General features: G+C 33.7%; 1 protein-coding gene across 1 annotated transcript; it reads left to right on the top strand.

Moving 5' to 3' along the window:
• The first annotated feature begins 9,643 nt into the window (after positions 1–9,643).
• On the top strand, positions 9,644–12,967 carry LOC111052368. The gene is made up of 3 exons (XM_022339028.2): positions 9,644–10,232; positions 11,048–11,250; positions 11,671–12,967. The coding sequence occupies exons 1-3, from the start codon at positions 10,108–10,110 to the stop codon at positions 11,712–11,714; spliced, it is 372 nt and encodes a 123-aa protein (XP_022194720.1). The 5' UTR covers positions 9,644–10,107; the 3' UTR covers positions 11,715–12,967.
• Positions 12,968–13,859: the final 892 nt, after the last annotated feature.

Genomic DNA, 13,859 nt, shown 5'->3' with positions numbered 1-13,859 from the left:
GATTTTACTCGATTAAAAATGATTTGCGTTACACAAATTCCAGAATTGAAATTCCATAAATTCCTATAATTATAGTACATCTGAATGCATCTCTTTATGACAATCATGAGCGTCTTCCTAAAGCCAATACAAAAACGGAAACCACTTTATGGATGATTCTACAAGAGCAGATTATAGTTCACAACCTGCTAGCTGCTACTACGAAACATCTATAGGTCTAGAATCGGAATTAATCGAGGATGACCGCTCTCCAATGAGAAGGTTACTATTGAAAGACTTTAAATATACAGACAGCATCTACTATGTTGTAAGATGCCGCGCTGAAATTATCTACTTGGGAATAATGTGGCTGTAGTTTGCCTGAGGCATCATTTAGGATGAGACTGGCCGGCTATTTCTGGTCAGGCTAATTTCGAAATACGCCACTGTAGAATGCAGTCCTGGAATTGGAGCTCAACTACTGGGTTCACAGACCTCAGCACGACTTCAGACAGCAGGTAGGCCTACACATCATAGACATTCACTTCTGAATAAAGATGGATCAATCACCCGCCTGTAGAAATAGCTTTGAAAAAATTCCCAACCCAAAGAATGCTTTCAACAATTCTATTTTTAAAGCAATTAAAATATCCATTGTAGTGTTCGTGATTATATTTATTTTACTTATCACAAATTTGGAACAATAGATGATCGATTGGGAGATGTTTATCTTCACTATATTCATCCTTTTTTAATGCCTGTTTCATCTTCATGCATGATTCCATCTATTTGATCTATTGAAGGATGGAGATATTTCTACTCGAAGGATGGGAACAGTTTTCCACTGACTAGCTATGTTTTCCAGCCACTGTTAATTGTATTCTTTCTTCTTTCAGGATGTATTGACGTTTTTGTATTAATGTAAATAAAGAGCATATTGCTAACAAATCTTTACCTAATTTTTCTCTACTCAAGTGAAATAAATTACAGTTAATTCAAACTTATGCCAAGACCAAGAGGGCAATACTAAGAGGGTTATGTAACATTGATTATTGTTTGAAATAATCTAAAATAGCTTACAAATGACATGCAAAGCAGACGGAGACTGTTGCAATATTGTGGCAGACTTTAACCGCATGCCTTGGCCTGCCCAGCGGTGTCCTATCACTAAAGCTGCCATATCTCAGTCAGTATTGGTTCAATCTTGAAGAATGAGGTACTAATCGATAGGTAATCAAAATAACTAAATAAAGATATTTTTGTATTTTTACTCGTAAAATGGTTTCTGAGTTATTCAAGAAACAGCATTTTAAATGGCCGCCATTTTGTTTTATGAATTTGAAAAATCAACATAGTTATAGCTTTGTCTAGTTGTTATAAATGATTGTGCAAAGTTTCAACTTCGTATGTTCAACCATTAATTAGAAAAAAAATTGAAAAAAATCAAAATGGCTGCTGTGTAACTGAAGACTTCCGGAAAATTTAAATATGATATTTAAATATGTTTGTTAGCTTAGAACAATGCCCTAGAGTATTGGTAGGGAGTTCGTGAATACTCTGTATAAGTGACCGAGCTATATATATATATATATATATATATATATATATATATATATATATATATATATCTTCCATCTTCTCAGCAGTGTCGTTGGCATGCTAGGAATTCAGGCATATTGAGTTAACCAAATGAGAAAGTACATTTTTGTTATTTGGTCGACTATTCAGTTCTCTTTCTGTATCATTTGTTTATTCTATGATGCAACAAAATTATTACTATTTAGAAGCCGATCTTTTGGTTGACAGTTCCGTCTTCAGACTCAAGTGAACTCAATTTTACTTTCTCTTACTTATCTAGTTCCACTTTCATTTCCCTTCACTATTGTGGAATTTATCTATAGGTGAATTAAGGCAATAAAAAGGTACGGCAGACAAGAAACCAAAGAAGCATTCTAAGAGGAGAGAGAATATGTAAAACCAAAGACTAGGCCTATATATCAATTGATTATTTTATCTTGGTAAAGAGAGTAGAGAATAGAACTCTCACATTGAAATATACCAATAAGCAGGTTGAACAGTGAGTTTTCAGTAATATTTTACCTAGCTGATTATTCTAGAATGTAAATAGATTATATTAATTTAAGAGTGATGATTTTGTAACAGTTTTGTTGTATTTTTATTATGTTGTGGTATCTTCCTTCCCACAACGAAATTAAAATTGGAACACATGGCACTGAATATTAAGAAAACAAGAAATAAAGTGTCTCCTGAACTTCAAAACTTGTTCCATTCATTTTATTTTTCCAATCACATTTTTGAGGACATAAATACTCGTTAATCATATACTATTAAACGAGCAACTCCTGTTTATATGTTTAGATGTTTGTATTTCACCGGATCTCGAAAACGGCTCTAACGATTCTCACGAAATTCAGAACATAGTGAGTTTATAATATAAAGATTCAAATACACTAGGTCTCATCCCTGAGAAAACTCGCTGAAGGACATTAAAAGGATAATTATTATTCATCCTTGGAAAAACAGATGATAATAATTATTTCGTCGTCAGTTGGTGATGGAAGTGAGTGGGCGAATTCATGTGTGTGGGACTGTGTCAAAATTATGACTCAGCTGTTGAACTTTTGTAATAATTCGGCAAATGACAAAAAACTCACAGTCAATACTGCTTATTGTCAGCTGGAAGTAAACACATATTCAGTTGGAGATCACAGAAGTTAATTCAATCCACAACAGCGTGTGTGCAAGATCAGTTCAACAATCGAGGTTTCCAAACGATGAAGCAGCAAAAGCACAGTGTTTGAATGAGATTCACTTTGATCTGTCAGCATTGCTCCTGCATAGAATCAATGCTTCACATTCAACAAATTGTGACAATAAGAGGTGTCATCTCACTATTCGGTTAGGAAAACCGAAGAAAATGTATAGACTGCAGATGGAAGAGGCATCAGGCCAGCCAACGTTGGCGCGCAAGTTAATTTTCACAGAAATCGCAGCCCTGGAACGGTGGAGGGGGGTGTTCCTGGCCATCCTCATCCTCATCCTGATGCCGATCATTGACCGGGGAGGTCGTTCACTCCCGGGTTCAAGGCAGTTCTCACGCCATGCTGCAAACTGTACCACCTGTGCTATCATGCCTCTTCAGTCTTCACGCTCCAGACCTAGGCTACAGAATACCGTGGGACCCCTCCTCACCCCCATCTAATCCATCATCTGCAACCACGTGACCATCGAAAACCTGCTTGCCCCGCCATTTGCAAATAATGCCTTCCATTTTACCTACAATCAACCAGCGAACCCGCTCAACAAACTTAGTTTCGTTACAATTTTTTATAACTATGAAATTTCTACCTAGAAAACATTACAAACTTCATTACGACCTACATCCGAAGACTACCGTATTTGAAATTACAACATGTAGAATGAAGCCTAATAAACATTCTAAACCCCCTCAATCATCTTAATTCAACAACTCTTTAATATTAAGCAAATAAAAAGATTGACATCCAAATATTGAGCAAATAAAAAGATTAACCCCTATAAGATTGAGCAAATAAAAAACACCTATTGGAAGAGTTAATTTCATTTTTGAACAATCTATTATGATCGTAGCCTATATGAGTCGATTGTGAGAAAGTTTTATTTTTTGACCAGGAGACGGGGTGACACCCAGTCATCTACCCACTGTATCTTGCAATAATATTCATTCCCATATTTTGCATGCTTCATTTAGTGACAATGATAGTCTAATAATTGGTTGGTCTTTATTATTCAATAGACTCTATTCTCTTTTCATTCTATTATCTTTCATCACTATTGATTAAATGAATATTGATTAAAATCTTTCATATTCAACTTCTATCAAACCGTAAAAACGTGATCAATTCTTATCATAAAGTGGTAGATTTAATTATAATTTTGTTCAAATAAGCAAAGGGAAAAATTATTGGATATTCACAAAAAATGAAAATTTACATTTACATCTTTCCCATCATAATATTATTATTATTATGAGAAACCCTTCTTCAATGTACTGCATGTGAATTTTCGATTTTTCTGAACGTCATTCATTTATACAGTAAATATTTCTATTATTATGACGGGAAAGCACCTGAAAAACAAAAGTAAGTTCAGTGTTAATACATGTTAACAAGACAATTCTCACAGTATTTCACACAACTGTGAGTTATCTTCTATCTAGATCTTCGGTTTAGCACATAAAAATGTCCGGCCATGATATTCAACTTGAACAAAAGCCATGTAATGTAACTGACCTCTTATAAAAATGGCCAAGCCCAAGGCCAACTGTTGTCGAGCGGCGAGGCGAGTATTTCCCAAACATCATTCACCTGGTCAGTCTCACCTGGCACCAACATATCAACATACACTTTTCATGTTCAACAGTTTAATTGTATACATTAATCCTGTCAATTCCCCTCACAACAATCATCTTGAAATATTGAGCAAACGGAAAAGTAAATTAAGAACATGTAAAATCGATAAACAGCATTTCATTTATATATCTTGACTTCAATTAATTTACTGTTCAAAACAGGTATGTCTTCCAGTTGTTATATGTTAATCATACCAGTATCATGTTGTAATAGACTCATCATTCGAGATATTTTAATAAAGGGCGCAGGGTTGAGAGGAATCAACAAAATGTGCAAGTTCCTAAGCCCAACCTTACTATTTTCAAAAAAGTCTTCACTTTTCTAGCACAACGTTTTTTAATAGGCTCCCTGTGGACATAAAAATCTGGTGTGGCGCACTAACTGAGTTCCCTTCCTCAACCGAGCAGACTGTAGTTTGAAATCCGAAGGTCGTGTGATCACAGATTACGCACGGTGAGTCAATTGTAGCAGCAGAGACCACAGATTACGTGGTGCAGACGGATGGAAAGAAGAAGGGTACAGATTCAGGGGACATTATGGGGTATTTAGGGGGCGGTTACAAACTGGATATTTAAGATTTGAGTGGGTTATGAATAAGGAAAGGTGTAGCTTATGAATTGATAGAAAAGAGGAGATTTAAAATTAGAAATCAAAAAAGAATTAGACTAAAATTGGAGAAAGGAATTGTAGAATATTGAACTTGAATGAAATAAATTTATTTTTCATTTTTATTCAACATTACGCGGTGCAGACGGATGGAAAGAAAAAGGGTACAGATTACAGATTCAGGGGACATTATGGGGTATTTAGGGGGCGGTTACAAACAGGATATTTAAGATTTGAGTGGGTTATGAATAAGGAAAGGTGTAGCTTATGAATTCATAGAAAAGAGGAGATTAAAAATTAGAAATAAAAAAAAGAATTGGACTAAAATTGGAGAAAGGAATAGTAGAATTGAACTTGAATGGAATTTATTTTTCATTTTTATTGAACATTTAATATATATTTGATAGTAGTGAAATTTATTTTAATTTAATTAAACAGTTGGTAACTATGGTACTATTGCTGTCTGTTGAGACCAGAACTGGAAGCAGCTCCAAGCACCCAAATAAAAGAAATAAAAACTCCTCCGCGGTAGAGGAGTTGTGTAGACCATAGAGCATAGACGAATAGAGGCGCACTGAAGGAGCATTATGGGATTCGTTGGTGGGCTATTATGGGTTACAAGTGGGAGATTTCAAATTTGAGTCGGGTATGGATAAGGAAAGGTGTAAATTAAGAATTTAGTAAAAATACTTGCGCAAATAAATATAGTATTAAAGGTATTTTATTAGAAGGGTAATGAGTCAGTACATATCAGAAGTTCTATAAATCAAAGAAGTATAAAATCTGGCTAGTAATACATATTCATATGATCTTTAATTTTTGCAATATAATTTGCGATAGTTTGTTGTAGCTCTGATTCACTAGATGAATTGCTCTATTTATTCCGTCAGGTGCCGAATCTTGCACCCTGAGATAAAATATATATTCATTGCAAAGAAATCTATTAGATACTATAGAATTTAAGATATATATTTGGATTATTGGTTGCCAATTTATCAAGTTGATTCTAAGGAAACTATTTTTAATGGAATTGTCCAAGTCGACAAGTATTAGCAAGCTTATATAGCAGCTACATACAAAAGGATGCATATGATTATAAAATACTAGCCGTCAGGCTCGCTTCGCTCGCCATATCCGTCTAGCCAGGGGGCTCCGCCCCCTGGACCCCCGACTGGATCATCCAAGAATGAGATCAGCAGGCTCGCTTCGCTCGCCTGCATTTTTCATTTGGGCATTTTTATCATATGTTAGGACAATCCAGTCGGGGGTCCAGACTAAACGTCTGGCCAAACGGATATGGCAAGCGAAGCGAGCCTGACGGCTAGTAATATAATATTCCAGGATTGAAGTAGCAGTGCCCAATCAATTTTTCCGCGATAAATGCATTTAAATCTTCAACTTGGTGCCAATCTAACAAAATTATTAATTAGTTACCATTTAACAACTGTTTCGAAGAGGTACTCTCTATAGAATAAAGTTCTAGTCTATATTAACATATGGTATGGACAAAGTCAACTCAACTTAATGCCAACCTGACAAACTTATTAATTTAGTTGCCAGTTAACAACTACTGTTTCGAAGAGGTACTCTATCTAGATTATAGTTCCATAGTAACATATGATATGGAAATTTCAATTATAATATTATTATTAAGAGATTGGGAGAAGAAGAATATACATGCTAAAAGACGAACTTCAAACCCTTAAAAACAACCCTTAGAGTTAAAATATTTCCAAAAGATTTCTTAGTGCGCCTCTAAAGGGCCAACTGAACATACCTACCAAATTTGAACGTTTTTGGTCCGGTAGATTTTTAGTTATGCGAGTGAGTGAGTGAGTGAGTGAGTGAGTGAGTGAGTGAGTGAGTCAGTCAGTGAGTGAGTGCCATTTCGCTTTTATATATATAGAAAAGCACATGGTAACGTTTCGTGCTATAAATTTAGAGGATAGTATTTAGCCTGTGATAGTTTACTGATTTCGATTATTGTTCTATTTTTATATTATATATTTTTTATCGCTCTTTATATTTTGTGCCCTGATCTATTTTTGGCAATATTTGTTAATATATGTATCAAATTGTTCATGGTGTGCAATTTATTTAATTCCTCAATACTATAGGATAAGTACTATATATATATATATATATATATATATATATATATATATATATATATATATATATATATATTTTAATGAATTATCAGAATTATAGTGGAAGCTCATATCTGGGCCTATAAAGATTTTTATGAGACTGTATCCTATTAAAAAACCACGACCTAATTTTTATAATTATATTAAAATATTTCATGCTCTACCGACTGATGCCAAGCAGGAGGCTAATCGTTATTTAAATATAAAAAAATAACGTGACAAGTGGTAGATTTGATTATAATTTTGTTCAAATAAGCAAAGGGAAAAATTATTGGATATTCACAAAAAATGAAAATTTACATTTACATTTTTTCCATCATAATATTATTATTATTATTATGAGAAACCCTTCTTCAATGTACTGCATGTGAATTTTCGATTTTTCTGAACGTCATTCATTTATACAGTAAATATTTCTATTATTATGACGGGAAAGCACCTGAAAAACAAAAGTAAGTTCAGTGTTAATACATGTTAACAAGACAATTCTCACAGTATTTCACACAACTGTGAGTTATCTTCTATCTAGATCTTCGGTTTAGCACATAAAAATGTCCGGCCATGATATTCAACTTGAACAAAAGCCATGTAATGTAACTGACCTCATATAAAAATGGCCAAGCCCAAGGCCAACTGTTGTCGAGCGGCGAGGCGAGTATTTTCCCAAACATCATTCACCTGGTCAGTCTCACCTGGCACCAACATATCAACATACACTTTTCATGTTCAACAGTTTAATTGTATACATTAATCCTGTCAATTTCCCTCACAACAATCATCTTGAAATATTGAGCAAACGGAAAAGTAAATTAAGAACATGTAAAATCGATAAACAGCATTTCATTATATATCTTGACTTCAATTAATTTACTGTTCAAAACAGGTATGTCTTCCAGTTGTTATATGTTAATCATATCAGTATCATGTTGTAATAGACTCATCATTCGAGATATTTTAATAAAGGGCGCAGGGTTGAGAGGAATCAACAAAATGTGCAAGTTCCTAAGCCCAACCTTACTATTTTCAAAAAAGTCTTCACTTTTCTAGCACAACGTTTTTTAATAGGCTCCCTGTGGACATAAAAATCTGGTGTGGCGCACTAACTGAGTTCCCTTCCGCAACCGAGCAGACTGTAGTTTGAAATCCAAAGGTCGTGTGACCACAGAGTACGCACGGTGAGTCAATTGTAGCAGCAGAGACCACAGATTACGTGGTGCAGACGGATGGAAAGAAGAAGGGTACAGATTCAGGGGACATTATGGGGTATTTAGGGGGCGGTTACAAACTGGATATTTAAGATTTGAGTGGGTTATGAATAAGGAAAGGTGTAGCTTATGAATTGATAGAAAAGAGGAGATTTAAAATTAGAAATCAAAAAAGAATTAGACTGAAATTGGAGAAAGGAATTGTAGAATATTGAACTTGAATGAAATTAATTTATTTTTCATTTTTATTCAACATTACGCGGTGCAGACGGATGGAAAGAAAAATGGTACAGATTCAGGGGACATTATGGGGTATTTAGGGGGCGGTTACAAACAGGATATTTAAGATTTGAGTGGGTTATGAACAAGGAAAGGTGTAGCTTATGAATTAATAGAAAAGAGGAGATTTAAAATTAGAAATAAAAAAAAGAATTGGACTAAAATTGGAGAAAGGAATAGTAGAATTGAACTTGAATGGAATTTATTTTTCATTTTTATTGAACATTCAATATATATTTGATAGTAGTGAAATTTATTTTAATTTAATTAAACAGTTGGTAACTATGGTACTATTGCTGTCTGTTGAGACCAGAACTGGAAGCAGCTCCAAGCACCCAAATAAAAGAAATAAAAACTCCTCCGCGGTAGAGGAGTTGTGTAGACCATAGAGCATAGACGAATAGAGGCGCACTGAAGGAGCATTATGGGATTCGTTGGTGGGCTATTATGGGTTACAAGTGGGAGATTTCAAATTTGAGTCGGGTATGGATAAGGAAAGGTGTAGATTATGAATTGATAGAAGAGAGGAGATTTAAAATTAGAAATCCGAAATGAAGTAGAATTAAATTGGAAAATGGAATTATAGAATTGAATTGGAATGAGATTAATTTTTATTTCTATTGATAATTTATTATATATTTGATAACTGTGGAATTTTTTTATATATGATGAAATTTACTTCAATTTGATTGAACAGTTTGTGTAGAGTTGATAGTTATGGTATTGTTGCTGTTTGTTGAGACCAGGACTGGAAGCAGCTCCAAGCACCCAAATAAAAGCCAATTATATACTATTCCTTTCTCCAATTTTAGTCTAATTCTTTTTTTTTATTTCTAATTTTAAATCTCCTCTTTTCTATGAATTCATAAGCTATACCTTTCCTTATTCATAACCTACTGAAATCTCAAATATCCCGTTTGTAACTGCCCCAGAAATGAAGAAGAATAAAATTAGAAAATGGAATTATAGAATCGAATTGGATTGGAGTTTATTTTTTATTTTAATTTTATTGAAAATTTATTATATATATTTGATAGCTGTGAAATTTTTCATGATATGATGAAATTTATTCCAATTTAATTGAACAGTTGGTCTAGAGTTGATAGTTATGGTACTATTGCTGTCTGTTGAGACCAGGACTTGAAGCAGCTCCAAGCACCCAGATAAAAGCCAATTCTTTCGTCTTGACATCTCGCACCGTTGGGATGACAAGGTTCTGTCATTTTTGGTGAAATTGAGGTTATGAGCTCATCACATTGATTTGACTCTCAAGAACATAAAAAACTGTCTTTCAACGCGATCTGACGGATATTGGCAGAGATATCAATTTGGCAAAGTTCTATCTGCAAGGCATTCCACACATTGTTCATTTTGACTAGGTTCTAACTCACACAGATGCCCACTGCTACTTCCGCTTGTTTTGTCTCGTAGTGTTTGTATTAATTTTAATTTGTTTAATGATGAAAACGTGTTAAAATGGATGAAATATCTGATTTAGAGAGTACTTATGATTTATTTAGCGATGTAGGAGATAGTGATGATTTTATTCTTCCAACTTCAGATGAAAGTTCTGATGATGACATCTTTGAGCTACGTAAGAGGTTAGTATTTTTCATTATGCTTTTATTCATCTTCTAGGGATCAATGTATCTCAATTCATATTTTTTTATATATCAGAAAGTCTTATTCAGGCTAGGCCTATATCATTTTATTATGATTGATATTTGGGCAACAATAAACGTGTGTTGCCACCTGCATTGTTTGATGACTGAGCTGGAAGTTGGGTTGGAATAATTTCCAAAGTTTTCTTATGAATGAATAAAGATTGTCTCACATTGAATTAATCAATAATCTAGAATACAATGCTGAAGACAAATAACTTTATTACAACAATAATTTCAAATAGAAGGCTGTTGTTTTAAGAGTAACTTTGAGTTTGTTTTCAAGTTTAAAAATGTTCAATTATTACTATAGTATTTTTCAGCTATCAGTGATGATTCAGTGAAATATTCTCATTTAATTAGGTTTTCCAAATTCCTAGATTGAAATATTTTGGGCTCGAAATTGAACAAAATTCATAAAGTGATTTGAACATAACCTATTTTTGGATAATTTCAATATAAATTTGGGAAAGGAACAGTTTTGGACATAAAGCCTGTTTTTCCTTTCCCAATCATTCATAGTTGAGGATGATATTGTAGGCTATGTATCAATGTATAAATGGATAGAATAAAATTATTATAAGCTTTATTATATCCAGCAGAGGTTTGTTAAGAATATTGCTCAAAATGAAATAGACTTGAACAGGAACCAATATATCTATTTATTAATATTCTTTTTTGGAAGCTGATTCATTTAGGGCTGTGTTTGTTCAGGTATGATAGATATTATTTAATTATTACTCTTTTGATTACAGAAAGAAGAGTTTCAAATCTAAAAAGAAGAAACAGGCTTGTCTCCAAGTTAAACAATTCACATGTAATGCTACAACCAACTCTTCCAAATCTGCAGCAGAGGTTGAAAGCAATAATAGAAAGCAAATAGAAAGCAAAATGAAAAACAAATTTTTGAGGAAGCGAACAACCATGTTAATATTTCCAACACCCCAAATAAAAACAGGTAAGTATCTCCAGCAATATTGCTGTATATGTGAATTTCGAATATAATTTGGGACAAGTGTGCATGAAAAACCAAAACCTACTTATGAGAAGCATAAATATCACAACTGCAATGAAACATTTGTTAGGTTTCTTGCTCTCCAACTAAATGTTTATATTTTCCAAACCCATCTATTAGAAATCATTATCATTTTTCACTTTAACCTTTTTGAATTCTCATTCATTTAACAGTAGGTAGGCTAATTGAGCTGCTCAACCAGTTTATGTTATCGAATTGCTGAATCAATCATCTTGAGTTTCTCAATCATCAATTAATGAAATTATAACAAGGAAGGCTACCCAATGATCATATGATCAAACAAAAATTGAATTGTATGAGTTGTGTAAACATAATAATCAAGATTTTCTCTTTCTATTCCAGGGAGCATGAAGATCTCGTTATTTATACACCGAAGAAAAATGTGAGGAAGAAAGTTCCCAATCCTTCAAAGTGGAAATGTAATATAACGAAAAGAGCTCATCAATCTGGCAAGGAATACACCAGTAGAAGAGGAAAATGTGTACAATCCAAGACTGTGAAAAATACAAAAGACTGTATCTCATCATGTAGATTTAAGTGTGCATCGAAAGTAAGTGATGAAGAAAGAAAAGATATACATTTGTCATTTTACACACTACAAAATGCTACAGAGAAAAGACATTTTATTCTCAATACGACATTTAGATCATTAACTGCAAGACCAAAGAGAGTTGGATTAGTGATTAGTGATGGACAGTGCATCCGAAGCTGATAACAGTTCTGAACAAATCTCTAGGAGAAAATACTCATTTAAATACTACTTACATGTGAAAAGTGAGAAGGTTGAGGTGTGTAAAAAGTTTTATTTAGGTACTTTATCTATCTCCCAAAAGCCAATATACACAGCTCATAAAACAAAAGACCCCAAAACAAACAATCCCACTTCAGACAAACGAGGAAAAATATACTCAGTCGAAGAAAACCAGAAGGTGATGCAGACTTTTGCCGAGAGCACATAAAATCATTTCCCTGCATTGAGTCTCATTATTGCCGTGCCCACACTAAGAGGTCTTACTTAGGTGCAAATCTAAGTGTTTCTAAAATATATGAACTATATGTAAATAAATGTAAAGAATTAGATGTGAAGAGTGTCAGAAAATCGATGTATTATAGGATATTTGCAACAGAGTTTAACTTGGGATTTCATGTACCTAAATCTGACCGGTGCGACGTATGTGAAAGTTATAATGTATCAAAGAAGCAAGGAGAACTGACAGAAGAAATAGAGCGAGATTATGAACACCACCGGTTATTAAAAACACACATGAGAGATACAAGAAAAAAGAAAAAACAAAATAAAAATCAAACGCCTGTTTTGTTGTTTGATTTACAGAATGTGATACTTACTCCTCATGCAGACATCAGCAGCTTATTTTATTTAAGAGAATTTACAGTATACAATCTTACTGCTTTTTTTACTGTGACTAAAAAAGTGTACTGTGCTTTGTGGCCAGAAACGCTTTCAGGCCGTGCAGGGAATGATATTGCCAGTGCTTTAAGAAAAATTCTTGATGTTGTAATGGATGAAAACGAATTGACTGAATTGACATTGTGGAGTGACTCTTGTGTCTCACAAAACAAAAATTCGATCATGTCAAATGCGATTCTTGATTTTCTGAGAGAGAACCAACAGATTAATATTATTGAAAAGTCAATCAATTTATTATTGAGAAATGTAGTAACTTGAAGAAAAGTATCCAATCTAGCTCTCTTCTATTAATTACTACAAAGTTATTTTGAATTCGAATAAATTAATAAAAAAAATGAAATAATATGACTGTTGCGTTTTAAAGAAAATATCATTTTATCTCGAAATTATAGTGCTTAAATACTTTTTCCACATTTGAAACAGCTAAATAGTGAGTTTGACGAAGTTGCATGTGCAGTTACAACCATGCATAACTGAAGACTGTTGGTTTGACATAGTTGTATGTGCAGTTACAACCATGCATAACTGAAGACTGTTGGTTTGACATAGTTGTATGTGCAGTTAGAACCATGCATAACTGAAGACTGTTGGTTTGACATAGTTGTATGTGCAGTTACAACCATGCATAACTGAAGACTGTTGGTTTGACATAGTTGTATGTGCAGTTACAACCATGCATAACTGGAGACTGTTGGTTTGACATAGTTGTATGTGCAGTTACAACCATGCATAACTGAAGACTGTTGGTTTGACATAGTTGTATGTGCAGTTACAACCATGCATAACTGAAGACTGTTGGTTTGACATAGTTGTATGTGCAATTACAACCATGCATAACTGAAGACTGTTGGTTTGAGATAGTTGTATGTGCAGTTACAACCATGCATAACTGAAGACTGTTGGTTTGACATAGTTGTAAAAAACCTTAGACTAACCTCTATCCAGAAAGGATGTGTCTTTGAAGATACAGCAATTCATGTTCATACTTTTTCGCATCTATTTTTACGAGCACATGGTGGCCGAGTCGGTTTGACCGTGGCTTTTCACACTGTTTGACCGAGGTTCAAATCTAGTTCCTACCAATTTTTTTTGCAGATGATAC

This window comes from Nilaparvata lugens, chromosome 5, assembly GCF_014356525.2.
Source record: "Nilaparvata lugens isolate BPH chromosome 5, ASM1435652v1, whole genome shotgun sequence".
NCBI lineage: Eukaryota > Metazoa > Arthropoda > Insecta > Hemiptera > Delphacidae > Nilaparvata > Nilaparvata lugens.
The sequence above is the reverse complement of the archived record's forward strand: the minus strand, read 5'-3'. Positions and strand labels throughout refer to the sequence as shown.

Coding starts and splice junctions, on each gene's coding strand:
- LOC111052368 (XM_022339028.2), top strand. CDS start 10,108: ATGGATGAAATATCTGATTTAGAGAGTACTTATGATTTATTTAGCGAT. Junction 10,233..11,047: donor ATCTTTGAGCTACGTAAGAG/GTTAGTATTTTT, acceptor TTTTGATTACAG/AAAGAAGAGTTTCAAATCTA. Junction 11,251..11,670: donor AACACCCCAAATAAAAACAG/GTAAGTATCTCC, acceptor TTTCTATTCCAG/GGAGCATGAAGATCTCGTTA.